General features: G+C 44.0%; 1 protein-coding gene across 7 annotated transcripts; it reads right to left on the bottom strand.

Annotated features, from left to right (window-relative positions):
• Positions 1-30: 30 nt before the first annotated feature.
• LOC125508065 (factor of DNA methylation 1-like) lies at positions 31-5,777 on the bottom strand. Of its 7 annotated transcripts, none has more exons than XM_048672638.1 (9): positions 5,618-5,777; positions 5,311-5,349; positions 3,627-3,815; positions 2,894-3,075; positions 2,361-2,510; positions 1,728-1,958; positions 1,387-1,610; positions 621-666; positions 31-416 (listed from the first exon to the last, which is right to left on the bottom strand). In XM_048672638.1, the coding sequence occupies exons 3-8, from the start codon at positions 3,796-3,798 to the stop codon at positions 660-662; spliced, it is 966 nt and encodes a 321-aa protein (XP_048528595.1). In that variant the 5' UTR covers positions 3,799-3,815; positions 5,311-5,349; positions 5,618-5,777; the 3' UTR covers positions 31-416; positions 621-659. The 7 variants fall into 7 exon arrangements, with proteins under 7 accessions (XP_048528595.1, XP_048528592.1, XP_048528591.1 ...); XM_048672635.1 differs by having other exon boundaries at positions 3,627-3,809; XM_048672634.1 differs by having other exon boundaries at positions 3,627-3,803; positions 5,618-5,776.
• Between the last annotated feature and the right edge of the window lie 17,630 nt (positions 5,778-23,407).

The raw sequence follows: 23,407 nt of genomic DNA, 5'->3' as shown, positions 1-23,407 counted from the left end.
TAGACAAACACTAAAACAGGCAAGAGACAATTTAAAAGGCTAGTTTAATATATTACGTTTGCAGTGCAGCACGACAGTGCAACGATGCAAAAGTTCCCCTCATCAGCAAGCTTTACAGTTCAAAGTAATGTAGGTGCCGCTGAATTGCTGCCGGAGAGTCCAGAAGAACACTGAAACTAAGAGGACAGCTAAAATACGATGGGCAAAAGGGCTGCTTGCGTTAATCTATTTTAAGGTTCCAGGTAGTTAGGTAGTACTAAACGATCACATAACACACCGATCATGACAATGTTCTGCCATACGATCAGCTGCGGTTTCGTTCTTCGACAAAATCAGACTCTCCAGTCTTCAGTTCTTCACCATAGGTTTGCTACTTCTACTGCCCCTGTTTCCAAAATGGAGTTGATACGACAGACCTAGTCAGAAAACAGGATAAGATGTCAGCTAAGGCAATTATGACTGTACTGTTATACAGGTTACCATCAGATGTATTGGTTTAATTTTAATAATTTTTCATGCAACATCAGCTAGGTTTATGTTTTTCCTTCAGATCTCAAAATGTATAAGGTCCAGAATTTCTAGGATCTCACATTAAAGCGATTCAAAGAACAGTAAATCACCTCCATGTTCTTCCACCAACCTGCCTTGCGCCTGCAAAGTCAGTTCCTGCATACATCCAGACAAGTCTTCAAAATATATTTAATGGGCACTATATATAATCTAATTTTATCAAATCAAATTTTATGTTTTATGAGCGTGGGCTCATTCATATTAACTTATTCAAGTGTTTGTATCAAAAGGTCTCAAACATTCATGGTACTGCACGAAGTAATTTAGGTGCATGTACAAATATTCATTGAAGAATGTGATTATGTGTACTGTAAAAGGAAACAGGAGGTACCAAATTACGTAGCAAAGACATGTTCTTATCTTCATCTTTTGTACAGAGCACATATGGTTCTTTTTTTTTCACAATTTGTTACATGTACCTAAATTTAACATTTTTATAACATTGTGATTTTCAGCAAAATTTCTGGAAGCACAAAAGTCTACAAACTCATGGAGGGGTAAATGTGGACATAGGTTCATATAAGATTTTCACTTAATACAAATCGGCTACTATAAATCATGCGAGATCTATTTAGTATGTATTAGAAGGCCAAAAATGTTTGGCTTTCTCAGCTCCTAAGAGATACTCCTACTAGTTTGCATTGCCATTTCTCACAAGCATCAAAAACTATGAATACCATTATGGCGTTCCAATCAGTACTGATGTTTCTGTTTTAAATTATACACAAAAAAGATTCTAGCCAAATATCAAAGGGCAATCTTTAAGAAGCAGAAGATTCTTACTTGAAAACACATGTTAAGCTCGTACTGTCATACCTGCGAGTTCTCAGACGCCTCACTTGGCTGCACATGTACTCAACACTTTCACTGCGAGTGGCTGTCCTGTCCGCCTTTTGATGCCAAATCACGGGTATGATGGTTCTGTCCGTCAGCCTGCCACATTTTTCCATTTCCACCAAACAATTCGCCACAGCCTTGTACACGTCTTCACCCCATTCAGCACGTAGCTTTAGCAGATCGGCATCATGGACATCAATCTCCTAATCACACAAATAATAGTAAAATCTCATAAATTATCATCTCCACCAAATGATAAGGAACGCAGGCTATGGTCTGTAAAAGAACTTTGAGGTTCAGACAAGACGGTGCAGTAGTACCTTAGAGATACCTTCCTCAGGGTTACCTTTCTCCATGACAGTTTTGGAGGGATTCCACTCTGGGTTCAGCAGCTGCTTCTGCCAAAAGTTGTAAAACTCAGAAGCTTTCTTCGAAGCTTCTTCTGGAGGCAGCTTCTTAAGGCATGCCTGTTGGAACGGCTTGTAGCTCAATTCGCCTATATTCTTTATTGCAATATTCCGTGTTGAAGTAGCACTAATATCCATGAATCCCTGGAGCACAAGAAATTTTCAATATTCCACCTCGTGTCCATTTTTCAACAGAACAGTTAAAATGGTGTGACCAAACAAGCCATGGTTGGCCATAGAGCTACGAGCAAACATTCCACACTTTCCAAAGAATGGCTGAGTAACTTCAACAAGGATTTTCATTTTTTTTTAAGTAGGTATCACCTGAAACGTCTTATATTATTTTCTTTCTTTTACTAGGTCTTTATTCATTTATTAAGCTCTCTGGGTTAACTCTGCTTATCGTCTTGTACACTTCACTGCTTCTAGTTATTATTAATAAAAACTGCAGTGGGGCTTTTCCCCACTGTTTGCCATATAAAAAAAGTTCAAAAAGTAATGATCAGAATGCATGCAGAATCTAATGTCAGCAGAGGGTGACCGAACCTTGATCAGCTTAGAGTGGATATCAGAAAGTTCCTTTTTAGCATTCTCAAGCTCAGTGCTTAAACCTTGATCATCTTGATCAGGATTGTCCATAACACCATGCTCATCAGCAACTTCACCGTTGCCATCAGATTCTCGTGTCCGTTTATTCTGTGCATAAAGATTCATCAGGGCATTACATGGCGCTGACAAACACACGTACACAATAAAGTGGAAAATTTTGTACTTTGTTAAATTACCAAGATCAATGACTCCAAATAAGAATAAGACAATGATCACTATACTAGTTTACCAGTCAATGACCCAATGAAATGTAACTACTCGACAGCACTACTGCAAATAAAGATCCACATAGATCAACTGCAGCTAATAAACTGAAGATCTGATAAAAAAATCCATAAACAAAAGAACGATCAAGATGCTATACTGTAATCTGCAATCTGAACAGAGGTAGTGTCCCTCTAATTCATTCAACACAGCAAGGATTAGCAATCAAAATGCAATTTCCAATTGCTCCAAGGAAAAATACTCACTCTTCCAGACTGGCTACTCTGAAGACCACTTCCCTGCAGTGCTAGTAGTACATGGCTTGACTCCCTTGCTTCCAGCTCTTCCTTTAGAGATTCAATCTCTGCTGCCTGTTCTTCATTCCTTGTTTTCAGTTCAGCAATCAGTTTGTCCTTTTCAGTGATCAGTTTGTCCTTTTCAGTGACAGCTGTTCACAGTACCAAAAAGAATAGAACAAAGCTCAGTTTAGTTTTTTAGGATTATCTTTTGGTTTGGCTGACAATAAAAGTTCAAGTGTGAAGTGTCGGTATTATTTTTGTATAGCTTAAGGTAGTAAACTACTCGCCCTGTCGTAATTAGATGACATCCTAGAATGTGTACAGTCAAAACATTTCTAACTGTGACTCACCATGTGAAAACTTATTTAGTATCGTTATTTTGAAACTAATACTATTAGACCAGTAAGAGAAAATGCATTTATTATATCACAAATTTTCAATTTTCTATTAACAAATTCATGTGACAACCATAGAAAAATTGCATAGCAGAGACCATGTCCATGCACAAAACATATCTTTTAACAAACAGATGGGAGTACTGTGTTTCTGATGATCCTATTATGTCATGGCAACAGAATTCATCTCTTGCGATACGATCTTCTTATGTAGAAATTACGAGCACTTCAAAGTTATCACCTAGACGGTTATTATTACATACTAAAGGATATGAAAATTCCTACTAAAACACAAGAGTTTTTACCATTCTGTTGTAGCTCAAGATTTGCTTTTTCCTCCATGACACAGTGAAGCGCATTGTTGATGCCGGCGTAGTCCGTATAGGCACTCTTGTGGAACTCCAGCCTGGAGTGAACATCAGAAGCCAACACATCAAGGCTTGCGTGCAAACAACGTGCGCCTCCTGTCTCAGCCATATAGCCTGCAACTGGACCTATAAAATATCAGAATATAGATCCATTTGGGTTTAATTTATCAACCAATTATTGTGGAAACCAGTAACCGATATATCCGTGGTCAGGGGTTAGAAGCAGTACACAATCTTTACTGTCCTCAGAATTTAAGTATCATTATTCCGCTAAATTTAATGAGATGGCACTTTCTTTTCCTTTTTGTACTTTTATTCTTCATCCACGCAAACTTTCTTTGGTACAAGTTCATGAGGTGCCAAAATAACAACTGCCAGTTGCCAATAAATTACCTAAAGAGCAAAATAAAGGTAATTGAAGTATTAACCAAGGTGTCATTTCTTGTTCATAAATCTTAGTTTTACTAACCCATTTGTCTGCATATTCCAAATATAAAAGGAAAATTAAATAGTATTAGCTGGAATCTAAACCATGCATGAAGTCAACATACTTGTAAATCGATAAATGTGCGCCCAAATAAATGTTCTGAGAATTAAAAAATTCATAATAATAAATGCAAATCTAAATCTTGATACAGAGAACTCCTGATTTCCCTGAATTATTTTGCTAAATAGAAATAGTTTCAACCACATATGAAAGAATTTTAAAAAAATTATATGTGTGGGCATGAAAGATCAAATTAGTGACAAATGTCAACCATAAGACATGATCAAATTTAAAGTCCCTACTAGGATCAACTTCGAAATTACATTACATTAAATTAAGAACAGCAATGAAAATCGGAACCTAGGAAAATAAAACTCGAATCTGTATTTGTGTTGTATGAAGTGCTAACTGGAGACACCAGACATGGAAATAAAAATTAATCTGAAAACTCTGTCATTACCGGTTAATCAGAGTAAAAGGAAAACATCATGTCGATTTCTGAATAAGTCAGAGCATACAATTGGATTGCACATCACACGGTGAGGCATACTCATGTAATGATTTTAAAAGAGTTGTCACAGAGAAAATGCAATTGGGCGCCCTAAAATGGCAGGTAAATGATCAGTTAGACAAATCGATATGCACGTATACTTTTTTTGTGTGGGAAAGTTGGGGAGTTTATTGATTAATGAATAGGTTTACAATCGAAAGCCAAAATGCTTAAAAGATTCTTGGGAGCATCTTGTAACCACAAATCAGTTCGACATGCACGCATACTTGACAAGAAAAAATGGCACGTGTACCAAGTGCTCTAGTTATATGTGAAGTTTCCGTGTCGAATCTGTTTTATTGTAGATTTACAGTGTTGTCCAAGAGCCCTTATTTTAGCTGAGTAGCACGTTTTTATGTTTTCCGAAAATGTTTACGTTTGATGTAGTACCAAATACTAAGAGGGGAATAGGGATAGCACAATTTGTGCTTCTTTATTCTACCTCTTCTAGAAACAGCAACGGTTACAGCTTACAACATCAAGATCTATCATGATAAACACTGACGAACTCCCCCATCCCAGAAATATGGTGTTTCTCTGATGACAAAAAAAATAATACGAACAAGTTGCAGGGAAAACGTCACCTCAGCAGGAGTGGATGCAACAGCGCCCCCCTAACAGATCTGCAAAGCGGAAAATCAAGCAGGTCAATAAAGGACAGAAAGGGGAGTAGGCGAGTATTGCAGCATACTACTACAAAACTGGAATGTAGCTTCAGGAAGAAATGCAGGCAGAAATCTGCGGTGACCAAGAACGAATGGGATGGAACCACGAAGAACAGAGCAAAACAAGATCAAGGAGGTCCAAAAATACGGAACAATATCAGGAAAAAAAATGTCTGCTACCGAAAACATCAGTCGAATCTGCAACCAACCGGGTGGATTCTAGTACCTCTGCCGATTGCTCACGGCAAAGACTAGAGAGCTTTGGAGTTTCTTGTTTTCTTCGTTTTCCTGGATGGGTTGGTGAATGCGGGGTGAGGGGGGCGGCCGGGCCGGGGGGTTAATGGCAAAGCAGCGTCTGGGGAAGCTGCGATGACGACGGGACGGCAGGGCAGGAGGAAGCAACGAGGGGAGAGAGAGATACTGCTCCAGTAGGCAAATTTGACAAATTTGACAAATTTGACCTGTGAACGAAATCAAATCATAGAATAAACTGCTCGTGAAACTATTTCATGCGGCTGACCTTTTTGTGTGACGCCCGACACGAAGGCGTCACACTACATTGTGCAACGTCTCACAGATAGGCGCTACACGCCTGGCCAATGTTGCACCCCAAACTGCCTAAAAATTGCTAAGTCATTGTGCAGAGCCTACGAGCTAGGTGCTGCACTGTATAGTGTGGCGCCTAGCTCTCAGGCGCTGCACACTGACTTAGTAACTTTCGGATCACATGGGTGTGACGCTGGCCAGGCGTGTAGCGCCTATCTACGAGGCGTTGCACAGTGTAGTGTGACGCCTTCGTGTCGGGCGTCACACAAAAAGGTCAGCCGCATGAAATAGTTTCACGGACAGTTCATTCTGTGATTTAATTTTGTCCATAGGTCAAATTTGTCAATTTTGCCGCTCCAGTACGAGTAGTGGGCAGAGAGGGCGGTGTGTGCAGCTTGACGGGACGTTCCGAGAGACGGGGTACTAGTAGTTCTTTTCGTTTTTGATTTGAACCGAAGAGCACGCGGCGAGAAGGAGAGAGAGGGAACGGCGCGCACGGCGCGCAAATATCTCACGCGGCCGCGGTGAGAGCAACTCCAACCCGCCGACCCATTTCGCCCGCCCGTATTTATTTGGATAGTCGTGAACAGAAAAATTAACCCAACACACCAACTCAAACAAACGCGCGTTCGTTTTTCGTCCGTCGGACGACGACCTATTACTGGTCAAATTTAGGCCTCATTTGCATCCGCATGAACACAAAACAGACGCGCACGATACCTGCCTACTGCCCCCCTGCCCGCCAATCAATGGCACATAGAACATTCTTTTCCACCCCTATTGTCAGTAAGCCCTCGCCCGGCCCACCTCGCCGCTGTCACCGCCTAATTCCAGTGCCCCTGCCAGCAGTCTGCGCCCATACACCTCCCCCGCACGCTGCCACCTTTCACGTCGCCACCACCACCACCTCGCCCTCGGGCCACCGCAGCTTCCCCCCACCCCCTGACATCGCCTTGAGCACAAAGTCGTCCCTCGCGCCCTCGGTCAGCTCCTTCGTCTGACACGGCCACGCTCGTCGGACGCCGCTAGGCCAACTACCTGGTCCAGGGAAGGCGCGCATCTCTTCGCCGGCCAGCTTCTTCGACGATGCCGGAAGTTGTTCGACAGTTTGCCCCCAAGGTACAAATGAACTCCGTCGACGAGTTTTTTTTCCATAATTTCCTCTGCAACTCCGATGATTCCTCATAGGACGATGAGGAGATTGTGGTTGTCGTGTTGGTCGTCTATGACCACCTTAGTAGGCAACGACCGTTGTTCTGGGGCTCGATCCCGGGGCACACTCCAGTGTTGAATCGCAACCGAGAGAGCGATCATTTCGTTCTTTGGAATGACTACTTTGAGACACCGACCCACTCTTCAAACATCACCAATTTCGGCGCCATTCCCGCATGGCTAGCCATGTTTTCAATCGTATTCAGGAGGGTGTGGTCGGATACGATAAGTATCTCGAGTGCAAGGAGGATGCCCTTGAAAAGATTGGCTTTTCCTCTTATCATAAATGCACCACAGCTATCCGGATGCTTGCATACAGAGTGTCTGGTGATCTCATTGATCAGTACGTCCGTATGAGCGAGTCTACGTGCCTAGACTCCATGTACAAGTTCTGCAAGGTTGTGATTGTAGTGTTGGCCCTGAGTACTTGAGAGAGCCAAATGACGAAGATACAACTGGTGATGAATGCTAGCAGAGGCTTCCCGGGGATGCTTGGCGGCATGGACTGCATGCACTGGGAGTGGAAGAATTGGCCTTTTGCTTGGCAAGGGTAGCATAGGGGCCATCTTCTTGGCAAGGGTAGTATAGGGGCCATGCCAAGTGAAAGATCATGGATGTCGCCTAAAGGGGGGGGGGTGAATAGGCGCTTTAAAATAATTACGGTTTAGGCTTGAACAAATGCGGAATAAAACTAGCATTTAATTTGTCAAGAACAAAACCTAAAACAACTAGGCTCACCTATGTGCACCAACAACTTATGCTAAGCAAGATAAACAACTATGTGATAGCAATATATGTAACATGAAACACTATGGCTATCACAAAGTAAACTGCATAAGTAAAGGGCTTGGGTAAGGGATAACCGAGGCACGCGGAGACGACGGTATATCCCGAAGTTCACACCCTTGCGGATGCTAATCTCCGTTTGGAGCGGTGTAGAGGCACAATGCTCCCCAAGAAGCCACTAGGGCCACTGTAATCTCCTCACGCCCTCGCATAATGCAAGATGCCTATATTCCACTAAGGGACCCTTGAGGGCGGTCACCGAACCTGTACAAATGGCAACCCTTGGGGGTGGCCACCGAACCCGTAAACTTTGGCAACCCTTGGGGGTGGTCACAGGTACCCGTCAAATTGCTCGGGGCGATTTCCACGACCTAATTGGGGACCCCGACGCTTGCCCGGAGTTTTACACCATAATGATTGAGCTCTGACAACACCAACCGTCTAGGGAACCAAGGCACCCAAGAGGGAAGCTCTAGGGTGCCCAAACACCCAAGAGTAACAAGCTTCTCAACTTCACTTCCACGTACCACCGTGGAGAACTCAAACCGATGCACCAAATGCAATGGCTTCGATTGGTGATGATGATTGCTTCGATTTCCCCCTCCCTCCGCTAGAGAGCAAAAGTGCTCCGGCCAGGTTCCGCCTTGAGACGGTGGCACTTCATCCCGAGACCTTCCTTCTGATTTTTTCTAGGTCAAATGGCATCATATAGTAGAAGATGGGCTTCGGAGGCCTGACAGGGGCCCCACAAGCTCGGCGGGGCAGGCTTATGGCTACCTGGTCGCCCCCCTTCTGTTAATTCTTTCGCCAATATTTTTATATATTCCAAAATAAATCTCCATCAATTTTTAGGTCATTTCGAGTTGTGTAGAAAAGGTGTCTTCGATATAGCCCTTTCCGGTCCAGAATTCCAGCTGGCTGCAATCTCCCTCTTTATGCGAAACTTGCAAACTAATAGAGAAAAGACATAAAATTGTATTATAAATTGAAATAACAGTCCATAATGCAATAAATATCGATATGAGATCATGATGCAAAATGGACGTATCACAACTGCCCGCCGGTGAATGTTAACATCAACAGCCGCAACTACGACAAATGATGCTACCTAGTTGACGATATCTATCCTCAGTGGATCAATATTGTGAAGACAATCCCCAACCCCATCGGAGAGCAGAGGAGGAGATTTTCCCAAGAGCAAGAGAGTGCTAGGAAGGATGTCGAGCGTGCCTTTGGTGTTCTGCAATCTCGATGGGGCATTGTTCGGTATCCTTCTAGAACTTGGAGCACCAAAAAGTTGTGGGAGGTGATGGCTGCTTGTGTGATCATGCAAAATATGATCGTAGATGATGAGCGCCCAAAACGTATCCATGATCAAGTGTTTCAGTTCCAGGGTGACAATGTTGTGCCTGGGCATGGAGGAGGGGCAACGTTTGCACAATTCACCCAATTTCATCATCAAACAAGTGGTTGGGAAAGTTACATTCAGCTGCAATATGATTTGGTTGAGCATATGTGGACTCCTGTTGGCAACCAATATACATATCTTTTCTTAAATTTATTTGAGATAATTTAATTTTTATTCAGCTTGTAAACTATGATATATTTATTTGGGTTGTGGAACTATGTTATATTTGTTTGCTTGTGAAACTATGTAAATTTTGTGTATTTTGTTTGAAAAATGACGGCAGGTCGGCCACACGAGCGAATATGAGTTAGCGCGTTGGACGCATTGCCGACCCAAGTCAAAAACAGGGTAAACGACGAGCAGACGGCAGACCCAAGCGGACAAAAAGCGGAAAAAGCACGCATCCGTATGGATCAGCGTGTTGGAGTTTCTCTTAAGGCCGTCTCCAATGCGGACCCTCGAATCACCCGCATATGTTCGGATCACGGATCATAGCGTCACCGCCCTCGCCGGGACAATCAGCAACCACGACGGCGGGCTCCTCGACGATGAGGAGGACCAGGAGCCACAGTGGTGGCCCCAATTCCTATTGGAGACGGCTCTGACGAATGAAGATCATGACGGAGCGCTTTCGTCAGATGGGCATGGCGCCACCATCTCGGCGCGCATGAAGGAGGAGCCACCGTCCCCGAGGCACGTCCGCGTGAAGTGGGAGCCGACATCCCCACTCCGATAGGTGAAAGATGAACCCGCGTTCCCATTGTGCAACCGCGGCCTCCACATCGACGGGCGCGTGAAGGAGCCAGCATTCCTCAATGCCTTTGTTGCATCAAGGACGAGCCAGCGTCGCCCCCGCCGCACATCCGCTACACATGGATTGACGGGTCCTCGTCGGCACCACGTCGCGAGCTTCGCCCGATAAAGGAGGAGTTGCCACCCGCGATCGCAAAGGCGCGTGGCCGCGTCCTCCACTACCTCAGAGGAGGCGATTATGGCGGTGCCTCTGTCTCTCGGGCCATGCTATCCGAGGCGGAGTGCGCGACGAGGCAGTAGGTGAGGTACAACCGGCACGATGCCGGTCACCGTTCCACGTTTTCCAAGATGGATTTGGTGATCTTGATCTCTCTACCACCACGGAGACGGTCGCTAGGCGCCGCCGACGCCTTGACGGCTGATATGTCTCCAACGTATCTATATTTTTTCATTGTTTCATGCTATTATATTATCAATCTTAGATACTTTATATGTAATTTTATATCATTTTTAGGACTAACCTATTAACTCAGTGCCTAGTGCCAGTTGTTGTTTTCTACTTGTTTTTGGTTTTACAAAAAAATTGTACCAAACAGAGTCCAAACGTTACAAACTTTTTGACGTTTTTTTGGACATAAGAGACCCTAGAAGCTTTGGGAGGAGACCAGACGATAAGCGAGGAGATAGCAAGGCAAGAGGGCGCGCTCTGGGCGGGTAGGTGCACCCTAATGCCTTGTGGGGCCCACGTGGCTCCGTCTGACCTAATTCCACTTCTATAAATTCTCAAATATCCCCAAACCAATAGAGAGACACTTGAAACATTTTTCTATTGCCGCAAGCTTCTATTCTTCCGTGATCCCATTTGGAGCCTTTTTTCGATACTCTACGAAGGGGGAATCGATCACGGAGGGCTTCTACATCATCCTTGCTACACCATCAATGATGTGTGAGTAGTTTACCACAGACCTACGAGTTCATAATGATTAGCTAATTGGTTTCTTCTATCTTTTTGATCTTCAATACAATGTTCCCTTCGGAGATCGATTCGATGTAATCTTTTTTTGCTGTGTGTTTGTTGGGATCCAATGAATTGTGGGTTTATGATCAGATTATTCATTGAAAATAATTGAGTCTTTTCTAAACTTTATTATGCATGATTATTATAGCTTTGTATTTCTCTCTGATCTATCTGTTTGGTTTGTCAAACTATATTGATTTATCTTTAGTGGAGAGGTGCTTTGTAGTGGGTTCAATCTTTTGGTGTCCTCACCTCATCATAGAAAGGGTAGCGAGGCACGTATTATATTGTTGCTACTAAGGAGAAAACAACGGGGTTTAATCATATTGCTTGGCTTTATTATGTCTACATTATGTCATCATACTTCATGCATTACTCTGTTCGTTATGAACTTAATACGTAGAGAGGCAAGCATAGAAGCGATCTTGAAGTGGAGTAATAGTAGTAGATGTAGGCACGAATCGGTGTACTTGTCACAGACGAAATGCCTATATACATGATCATTGCCATGAATAACGTCATAACTATGCGCTTTTCTATCAATTACCCAACAGTAATCGTCATAAAAGTGTCACATGATGCAGATCAAGCCATTTGATGGGATTATGTTAGTGGTCCTAGGCGATCTTGCTTCGGTGGCCACCCCGGCCCCGGCGGCCACCTCCCATACCGGCGACCACGACGGCCACTCACTTGCCAGTGCTCACCCCAACCCTAGCAGCCACTTTATCACGTTGGTTCCTCATCAACCATGGCATTGTTCTCCCTCAACTTTGATCATGGCAAAGACTTTCAAGCAGATGTTAAGCGCATGTTTGGCCATCCGGTGGTCTTCTCCCCCGGCTTTCATCAAAGGGAGTTCACCCTGGTGGTGTCTTTCAGTCGTGCAACCTTCAAGCTCAATCCTCATACGGTTAGTGTTGCACTTCATGCTGCTTTTGGTGGTTATGCCCAAGGTTTTAGGGTGCGTCTCTTAGATCGTTCAAGTTCTCTGTTGCTTCCAAATCAGTAGGCTTTGAAATTTACAACATAGGTAGAGTTACGAAGAAAGATTTCGATATGATTTTTTGACTTTGGGGTCACAGTGGCCCAAATTGGCGTAGAGAAGAGCTTGCTTTTTACAAAGGGGAAGATGTTAAATGGACTTTAGTGGCGAGGCCGAAGTTTTGAAAGAATCAATGGTTTCGCAATCCATTTCCGCTTAGGTCAAGTTTCCTCAACATTATGGGTGAGGTGGAAGACCAGCAGCATCAAGCTCGGTGACAATCAGGTAACAAACAGCTCGCAGTCATGTCTCTAAGCAGGGATCACCTTCTAGTATTATGAATATGGTACCTACCCCTATTTAATGCTGTCTACAGAGAGATCGGAGAAAGCTAGCACTAGAGCTGGTAGAAGAAAAGACTGGACTGCCGGGACTTGATTTCTCTCTCCATGTTTATCTATGTCCTCAGTGTTTCAGCATTTAAGTCTGCCATATCAATGTCCACGTAACCAGGGCACGACAACTATTCCTAATCTCATTAATGAGGGCATGCCACATGAGCGACGTACTCCCTCCGTCCTTGAAAGAGTGTGCTTCCAAATTTATTGGAAAGGCAAACTTTTTACGTTTGACCATATTTATACAATAATATACCAACATTTACGCCATCAAATTAGTAGCATTAGATTCATGATAAAATATATTTTCGTCATATACCTATTTGGTTTCACAAGCATTGACACATTTTTGCACAAGCTCGGACAAACTTTGAGATAGTTTGAACCTCCAACAAAGTTGAAAGTACACTCTTTCAAAGACGGAGGGAGTAGTTTGCTATGCATGTGGTGGCTCGGCACACCTATTTGTTGCCTTACGCGAGAGCGGGGCAAGCCTCGCGCCGGGGGCAGCCCCAGATGGGCCGGGCCAGCCATGCGGGAGACCAGGTCCTGATTTTTTGTTTTTTTCTCTTTTCTATTCTCATATTTTGCTTTGTTTTTGTACTTTTATTTATACTTTAAAATATTCTACATATATATATATATTACAAAAAACATCTTCAAAACACATTTGAAAAATGTTGAATAAGTATCTGAAAATATTGAATAAGTATTAAAAAAATGTTGAACGAGTATTTGAAAAATGCTGAACGAGTAATTGAAAATGTTGAACAAGTATTTGAAAATGTTGAAGAAGTATTAAAAATGTTGAACAAGTATTTAAAAAATGTTGAACGAGTATTTGAAAATGTTGAAGAGTATTTGAAAAATGTTGAATACGTATTAAAAAATGTTGAACGACTATTTGATTTTTTTGAACAAAACATATTTGAAAATGTTGAATAACTATTCAAAATGTTGAAGAAGTATTTGAAGAATGTTGAAGGAGTATTTGAAAATTGTTGAACAAGTATTTGATTTTCTTAATAAGTATTAAAACTGTTGAACGACTATTTGATTTTTTTTTGAACAAAAAGCATTTGAAAATGTTGAATAACTATTCAAAATGTTGAAAAAGTATTTGAAAAATGTCAAATGAGTATTTAAAAAGTTTTGAACGAGTATTTGAAAATAATGTTGGACAAGTATTTGAAAAAATTGTTTAACAAGTATCTGAATAATGTTGAACAAGTATTTGAAAAATGTTGATCATCTATATATAAATTGTGAACAAGTATTTGAAAAATGTTGAACATGTATATAATAATGTAGAATGTAAAACAAATCGGAGAAGAAAAAAGAATGTTGAACAAGTATTTGAAAAAGGTTGATCATGTATATAAGAATGTAGAATGAGAAACAAAAAACGAAAAAAGAAACAAAAAATGTATAGAAGGAAAAAGAAAACAATGAAAAAAATTAGAGAAGAAGAAAAAGAAATGAAACAAAAGAAAACAAAAAATAATGAAACAATTTAGAGAGGAAGAATGAATGAATGAAAAAAGCGGAGAAGAAAATAAATAATACAAAAAAGAAAAAAAATGGAGAAGTCCGGCTCAGTCGTTGTCGCGGATTTGTCACGGTAGATGTCCTTAGTGCGACGACTTAGTCGCGAGGCCAACGCTTCTATGTGGTAGCTTGAGAGATGTTGAATAGGACAAGAGATGTCATGTTTTTACCCAGGTTCGGCCCCTCACGGTGGAGGTAAAATCTTACATCCTGCTTCATTGATATTGATGATGATGATCACGATTACAAGGATGCTCTATCTCGAAAGCTATCGACTTGTTTGTCTAACCCTAACTTATGAAACTTGTCTATTGAGGTGTCTAGAAAAACTTGACCTCTTGGGGCGCCGTGCCCCTCCTTATATAAGTTGAAGGAGCGGGTTACATGTAGAGTCCTAGTCAGATTAAGACTTAAAACTATTCTGACTTCTCATCACGGGCTTCTCTCCATGTGCTTCTTAACGTCTTGAGCTTCTTAACGTCTCGGGCTTATTAACCCCAGGCGACTCTGTTTGCCAGGTTATAACTATCTCTGGGTCATAACTGTCTGCCGGGTTATAACTGTCTACCGGCTCACCAATGGGTCACCAGGCTCGGCCGGGTCATCAGTGAGTTGTCAGTCCTCAGGCGGTTTAAAAATGAAATACCAAGTCCCAGCCGGGTCATAACTCCGGCCGTGTCATACCGCGGGGTATATACCCGACATTAGCCCCCAGTTTAATTTGGATTTATCCATGTTAAACCGATCCTGATCATCCTTAACTCATTGTCATTTCCTTCTTCTGGAAATATTGGCCTTGAAATACTCATCTGATTTTCAGCCGGCTTGAATATGTAGAACTTGATGGTTTAACATTACCAAAATTGCCGGTTTATAAATATTGATGGCACCGGGTCATAATTGTTGCTAACATCAAGCTTGAAAGCATACCTCCCTTATATGCATATCACTTGTAGCCCCCAAGTCTTAAGAAGGGAGCATAGTAACAGCTTAAGACTTGCTTCAATATAAATGTTGCAATCTTAAAGAAATCCAGGTTGTTCATCTCAATCACTAGTCAAAACTGAATATTCCACATATGTAGCCCCCAAGTGCCGAGTTGTCATGCTTGCAGCAGCCTGGGACTTGTAATTGCCTTATGCTCATATAAACTTCAACCAGTGTAGCCCCAAGGGTTGGGTCATTATGCAATAGCGAGCAGGGACTTTGTATATATGACCATGTAAACTTTGAACATCAACGTTTAGCCCCCAAGGGTAGGGTCAGTACGATAATACTGAGCTGGTACTTTATATATACTTCATTGAAAATAACATCATATGATGTAACCCCCACCATGAGGCTCGAACCCACGTCCATAAGGTTAAGAGCTTTGTACTCTACCAACTGAGCAATGAACCCTTCAATATAATGGATTAAGGCTTGTGTACCTTGAATTTTTGACAGGAGCAATTGGTAGCCCCCAAGGGCCGACTCATTACGATGTGATGAGTCGGGTCTTCAATAAGGCAAGTAAAAAATGATTTTACATTAGCCCCCAAGTGTCATGGTGCATGCTGGCAGTGACATGGGACTTGCATATTTGATGTAATCTCAACTTGAATAATGTAGCCCCCAAGGGCCGGATCGTAAGCCTGTAGCGACTCAGGATTATTCCTTCCATTATAGAATAAATCATATCATTGATAAAATATTAGCCATTGCACTGGAGCGACTTTGAAAACCTCAATCATAATACTGGTTATTGATAACCATAATAAAAATCCAGCCATGTTGGCTATTCAAGATTTGAATAATATAATCCGGTATGAAAACCTCAATCATTCAATATCATCATGACAATCCAGCCAAGTTTGGCTATTAAAGGTTTGAATACCTTATCGCTTGACAAGTAAATCCGGAGTTTAAATACTCAGTGGCTCTTGGCCGATAGCGACGTAATGCACATCCATTGTAATCCGGGATTTTTGTAACCCGGCGGCTTATAGCCTTTGTGAAAATCAATAATTGATAACCATGTAGGATTGATTTATACTCCCGGATTACATTGCCATACCCACTGAAGGTAACAATCCAATGATTTATAAGCGCATGATTCCAATGGCGCAATCCAAAATATACTGGCGACTTAACGTCCAAAACCAGGACGGGTTATCAAACCTCGCATATTCATCCAACAATTTAAAAACATACCTGGAAGATTAGCTCAAATTGCCGGCTTACATCACCACATCCAGTGAGGGTGTCAATCCCAAAGATTTATAAGCGCATAATTTTAATGGCGCAATCCAAAATATACTGGCGACTTAAAGTCCATAGCCAGGGCAGGGGGTAATATCCGAAATATGAGACATAGTCAGGGCTGCTTGGACCAACTTGGGAAAACTATATGGTAAGAAAGAAGGGGTGATATAAATCCAAGTTGAATGAAAAATCCAAAAGAAAACACGAGGCTTTCATAGGCCGTCGAGCCAAAATCGCTACTTCAATGAAACTAGCATGATAGCCACTGGAGTATCCATGCTTTCCGTGAGCCGTCTCTCACATGACCCAATCGACATTTTAACCCGGATAAGTTCAGGGTCTTATTAAAAATATTGACTTATCGAGAGTATGCGGGGTTGGAGTAGCATCGTGCACACATGCAGGTTTAACCAAGTTTCAGGGAAGGCGGCTTAATAGCCTGAGTTTATCCTTGATTTCCGTAAGCCGGCTCTCTGATGACCCAATCAATGTTTTTAATCTTAACAAGTTCAGGGTCTTATTTAAAAGATTGACTGCTAAGGACATGGCGGGTCATCCAGGATTACTTGGTGGAGAAGCATCTTGCATACAGGCAAGATAACCCGGATTTTTGGTGAATACACCTGGCGTCCAAGCCAATCAAAAGGGTGAATATAGCTATGTTCATTGAACAGGAAGCCCCCCAAGTGATATGTTTCTGAGCTGTACTTAGCGGGTACCTATGTTTGAGCTGTGCTGTGCATCAAACTCTCTTTGGTCCCTTTATTTTTTCTGAGAACTCGAACTTGCGAGAGATGAATTCTTTTGAGCCGATATTTTAAACTAGATATTGAAAGCTTCAAAGCTTCATGAGAGACAGATTTCCCTTGAGCCGGATTTTAAACTAGAATTCTTCATTTTGAGCCAGAAATTTTCCACAACCTTTTAAATTTTCATCAATATAGCAGTAGTCTCTGGGGCCGGGTTATTTTTCCCTCTAATGACCTGGAGTTCTTGATTAACTGATATAGGCCAATTCTACCAAGTCATGTCATTGTAGCCCCCAAGTCTTAAGACTACTCGAGGAGTTGTCTTGAGATTCTCCATATTTGACCGTGATATAAGCCGGTATGAGTAATTCAACAACTCAGTGATAATAGTCCCTTTTGCAGTAGACAACTTGTCCCGCATTGGAGAACTTGCAAGCCAGAGTAATTGCTCTTTTAAAGAAAGCAATATGTAATATAAAAATATACTGGATGGATTTCACCTGATACGTCAGGCCAGAAATTATCCACCGCGGAGTTGATGATCACCACGGTAAAGCTGAAATCAATCACGGCCGAGTCGGCCGCGGGAGCAGACAGATGAACCGACTGTGGTGTTGTAAGCCAGCGTGAACGGGCGAGTCAATCGTAGGCGCAGTAAGCCGCATGGACGGGCGAGTCAGTCGTGTCGTGTTGATGTAAACTGGGCCGCAGAGGTGACGGTTTGCACCGATATTCACCGAGTATTATGACACTGTCAGATGCTAGCGCATGATGATCGTGGCGTGAGCTGATGTATTCAGACGAGGATGATCCGCATGTAGCATCCGTACATAACCTGGTGATGTACGGCCCATCCGATGCAAATAGAGAACTCTGATGATCAGCCACCGTCTGGTTTTCTCTTGTGGGCTCTATAAGGTCCCCTCCCTTTTTTCAGGAGTAGTAAGCCGAGGCCACACCCGGCCAGACGCAGCGGCGGGGGGTTCACAATGCGGGGAAGCCGTGGAGGAGACAACACAGGAGCTGGCCGGAGAAGAGGCAGGAGAGCCGGCAGGCGTAGCGGTGAACCGGCGTGGCGGAGCCAGCAGGTGTAACCGGCGGCGGGTCGCGTCTGCGACGACTCGGGCATAGCTGCAGCTTGGGAGCCAGTGAGGACACGCAAGGGTGCAGAGTGACAGCGGAGACGCGGACAGTCCATGATTACAGCGACTTGGAGCAGAGGGCGGCTCACGGGGGCAGCGAAGTCGCATCCGAGGCGGAGATGTGGCGGCGGCTCAGCCATGGCTGAAGTGGAGAGCTTTCGGCAGCTCTGGGTTGGCAGGCGGCTTGCAGGCAAGGCCGCAATGGCTTGTTGTGGCGGCTCAAGGTCTTAGTGGCGCGGGGGCTCTTCGCATGGGTGAGACGACCGCGGAAGCACGAGGCGTGCGAGGGCGAGGGAGCCCGAGGCCAGGCGGTGGGTTGAGGTAGTGCCTTGGAGATGACGGAGACAGAGACCGTGGCGCTTCACAGCAGTGGTCGAAGCGGGCCCGCAGCGGTGGCCTGCAGCTGGGCGGTGGAGGTAGGCCACGGTGTGGAGGACGGCGACGGCGACGGCTCGGAAGCCATCGGGGCGTACGCGTGGCAGCAAAGGCGGGGCATGGCAGAAGCAAGCCGGCGGAGGCGGATCGTAGCGGCGATGCCAGCCGGCGGAGGCAGATTCGGAGTCCAATCCATATCCGGGTTCTCCTCTGATTTATTGTTGGTTTGACTTTTCTTCTCGTGCTGATGGATCAATGGATGGATCGCTTTGTAAGAACAACCGCCGCGGAGTATTACCGTAGTAGTATTGCCTCCATGAAAATAGTAGTATAATCAAAGTAGTAGATCGCTTTACGAAACCACCTCAGTTTGACCCTTGCCTGCACACGCGCTTGTTGATCGATCTGATGCAGTGCACGGCGACTGTAGCTTACTTCCTGTCGGTTTTAGCGACAAGCGACTGCAGCAAAATTGATCTTAACTTCAGAATCGATAGATCACGTCACGTCGGTGGCGCACAATAGAACTCCAAACTCTCAAACAGTCTTAATCTCACACCCACCGCGGCAGAATCCTTCGTCAATCTTGATTGATGAACTTATAGATGATGTGAATTTTCCATGCCGATTTGAGCCAGAAAATTGTGAACTTCTCGAACCCTAGAAAAGATCCCTCCAAAAACTCAACACCACCGTGCGCGGGCCCCATGGTGGACGCCAACTGTCATGGATTTGTCACAGCAGATGTCCTTAGTGCGAGGACTTAGTCATGAGGCCAACACATTTATGCGGTAGCTTGAGAGGTGTTGAGTGGGACGAGAGACACGATGTTTTTACCCAGGTTCGGCCCCTCACGGTGGAGGTAAAAGCCTACATCCTGCTTCATTGATATTGATGATGATGATCACGATTACAAGGGTGCTCTATCTCAAAAGCTATAGACTTGTTTGTCTAACCCTAACTTGTGAAACTTGTCTATTGAGACGTCCAGAAAAACTTGACCCTCTTGGGGCGCCGCGCCCCTCCTTATTTAAGTTGAAGGGGAGGGTTACATGTAGAGTCCTAGTTGGGTTAAGACTTAAACTATTCTGACTTCTCATCACGGGCTTCTCTCCATGGGCTTCTTAACGTCTTGGGCTTCTTAACGTCTCAGGCTTATTAACCCCAAGCGACTCTGTCTGCCGGGTTATAACTATCTCCGGGTCATAACTGTCTGCCGGGTTATAACTGTCTGCCGGCTTACCACTGTCTGTAGGCTTACCACTGTTTGCCGGCTCACCAATGGGTCACAGGCTCGGCCGGGTCATCAGTGAGTTGTCAGTCCTCGGGCGGTTTACCAATGGAATACCAAGTCCCAACCGGGTCATAACTCCGGCCGGGTCATACCACGGGGTATATCCCCGACAGTCGCCTCTAGTTGACCCCGATCCTTCTTCTAACTAGTAACTGGAAGCTGGCTGGGTGGTTAGCTGCCCTAGTGATCCTCTTGGAGACAAGGGATCGATCCCCGCGTTTCCTCCCTTTTCAGTTTATTAATGTACGCACAATGGGACGGCTCGATCGTAGGCGCCAACAAAGTTCTTTCAGCGAGAGAAAAACGACCTAATTGCTTAAGGTGATAAATAGTCCCCGCGGTGGTGGCTTGGGCCACTTTGCATGTTTTTACCCAGAGTCCAACCTACCTGGGCTTTGGCCACTTTTGGGCTTCAACACATTTGAAGGCCCGCCAGAATATGCTTGGGCTGATGGAGTAGTGGCTGACTGGTTTAAGGCTTGCAGGATGCATCAGCCGATTCGGCAAGTTACATCATTCAAGGAGCTTGTTATGAGATTTTTTCCAAACTTCTAATCGAGTCCCCCCCTCTCCTCGCATTCCTCTCTGCTAGAAATAGTGCTCATCCTTCGTTGAGCTCATCGCCTGTTGTCCTTGCCTCATCTCGTGAGCTAGATGCGTCCCAAGAGGATTCCCTCGAGCAAATGGCCAATATACCAATCGATCATCTATCGTTCATCCCCAATGGCTTCCAGATTCAGCACATCGAAGGCCGAATTGGGGTTTCACGAGTGGTTCTGCCGCATCGGCTGTGCCGGTATGAAGATTGGGGCATCGTCACCATTCAACCACTATAAGATGAGGTACACTTCCCCAATGTTCGTGATGTAGTAAAGGAGTTCATTGTAACGCCCTCGATGCGGCTATATCTCCCACGTGTTGAAGCATGACTTAGAGGCATAACCGCATTGAAAGCAATGTCGCAAGTGAAGTAATCTTCACACGACCCATGTAATACATAAGGGAAAGAGATACATAGTTGGCTTACACTCGCCACTTCACACAATACATGAATAAAGCATTACATCATCCAAATACAATCAGGGCCCGACTACCGAGCCAAAATAAAAGAAGACTACCCCAAATGCTACACAGATCCCCGATCGACCCCAACTGGGCTCCACTACTGATCAACTAGAACGAAACAACACAAGGGGAAAGATCTTCATTGAGCTCCTCCTGAGCTTGGTTGCGTCACCTGCTCGGTAACATCGGCACCTGCAAAATGGTTTTGGAAGTATCTGTGAGCCATGGGGACTCAGCAATCTTGCACCCTCGCGATCAAGACTATTTAAGCTTATGGGTAAGGTAAAAGGTATGAGGTGGAGCTGCAGCAAGCGACTAGCATATATGGTGGCTAAACATACGCAAATGAGAGCGAGAAGAGAAGGCAAAGCACGATCGTGAAATTATGATCAAGAAGTGATCCTAGAACAACCTACGTCAAACATTACTCCAACACCGTGTTCACTTCCCGGACTCCGCCGGAAAGAGACCATCACGGTAACACACGCGGTTGATGTATTTTAATTAGGGTCAAGTTCAGGCTTTCTACAACCGGACATTAACAAATTCCCATCTGCCCATAACCGCGGGCACGACTTTCGAAAGTTCAAATCCCTGCAGGGGTGTCCCAACTTAGCCCATAACAAGCTCTCACGGTCACGAAGGATATTCCTTCTAGCGGGAAGACCCGATCAGACTCGGAATCCCGGTTACAAGACATTTCGACAATGGTAAAACAAGTCTAGCAAGACCACCCGCTGTGCCGACAAATCCCGATAGGAGCTGCACATATCTCGTTCTCAGGGCACACCAGATAAGCTAAGCGTACAGAAGCCGACATAACCCAAGTTGCCAAGGGATGGCCCTGCACGGTGCTCTAGGTTGGACCAACACTCAGAGGAGCACTGGCCCGGGGGTTTAAATAAAGATGACCCTTGAGTCTGCAGAACCCAAGGGAAAAAGGCTTAGGAGGCGAATGGTAAAACCAATGTTGGGCCTTGCTGGAGGAGTTTTATTCAAGGCGAACTGTCAAGGGGTTCCCATTATTACCCAACCGCGTAAGGAACGCAAAATCCGGGAACATAACACCGATATGACGGAAACTAGGGCGGCAAGAGTGGAACAAAACACCAGGCATAAGACCGAGCCTTCCACCCTTTACCAAGTATATAGATGCATTAATTAAATAAGAGATATTGTGATATCCCAACAAGTAAACATGTTCCAACAAGGAACAACATCTCCATGTTCCCACAAGGAACAAACTTCAATCTTTACCTGCAACTAACAACGCTATAAGAGGGGCTGAGCAAAGCGGTAACATAGCCAATCAACGGTTTGCTAGGACAAGGTGGGTTAGAGGCTTGGTTCAACAATATAGGAGGCATGATAAGCAAGTGGTAGGTATCGCATCATAGGCATAGCAAAAGAGCGAGCATCTAGCAAAGCAAAGATAGAAGTGATTTCGAGGGTATGATCATCTTGCCTGAAATCCCGCAAGGAAGAAGAACGAGTCCATGAAGAAGACAAATGGACATAGATGAACGGGTCCTCACAAACGCGACGTTACCGAATCCAACCCGAAGAAGCAAACACCGGAAAGAAGCACACAACATAGTAAACAACCAACACATGAACATGGTATGATATGCGGGATGCGGTATGCGATGCATATGCATGATTTGACAAGGAACGAATGAACCTGGCCTCAACTTGGAAATCCAAGTGTGCCACTGGAAAGGTGAGATGAAATCGCTTGAAAACGATATAAAGAACACCGGAATCGGAGTTATGGTTTGGAAAAGGCAAGCAATTCAAATATGGCACCGGTCTGTGATATACAACAAGTAGCCATCTAAATGCAACAAGATGAACATGCTACAACACTCAAACATGGCAACAAAATACATGGCAGGGATCCATTCATGATGCTTAACAAAAGAGGAACATTGAGCTACGGCCAATTCATCCATTAACAGGTTCAAACAAGCATGGCAAAAATGCATTTGGCAAACATATCTCAGACTTAGTGAAATTAACACTTGTCTGGAATTTCAGATCAGGTAGCACTCTTCGGAGCATTAAAACTACATGCTATAGGAACTGAACATGGCAAAGTAAAGCATGGCATGGAGCTACTCAAAGAGCTTAACAAAAGTCCCTTAGTGACCTTGAGCCAAAAGGGATCAGAAAATACATTTGCAAGCATGTGAACATGGCAAAAACATAATCAGTTCTCAGACTTAGTGAAAACTGGAGCATGCAAAATCAGATATCAAGTAGGCATGTTTACGAGCTCGATGCACTCACTACAGAGCAAGTCATGACAATCTAAGCACACACCCATCAAGAATACACATTATACAATCTAGACATGGCAAGAACAATAGCATAGCATGCACGGATCAACTATAACATCCTCGGCAAAATTGCTAACAAGTAGACAATCTGCCTAGATTCATGAAATAGCAAAAGTAGAGCTCGATTGACTCAAGCTAGGGTGCTCCATAAATG

This window comes from Triticum urartu, chromosome 5 (assembly GCF_003073215.2).
Source record: "Triticum urartu cultivar G1812 chromosome 5, Tu2.1, whole genome shotgun sequence".
Classification (NCBI taxonomy): domain Eukaryota; kingdom Viridiplantae; phylum Streptophyta; class Magnoliopsida; order Poales; family Poaceae; genus Triticum; species Triticum urartu.
This window is presented reverse-complemented; position numbering and strand designations above follow the sequence as displayed.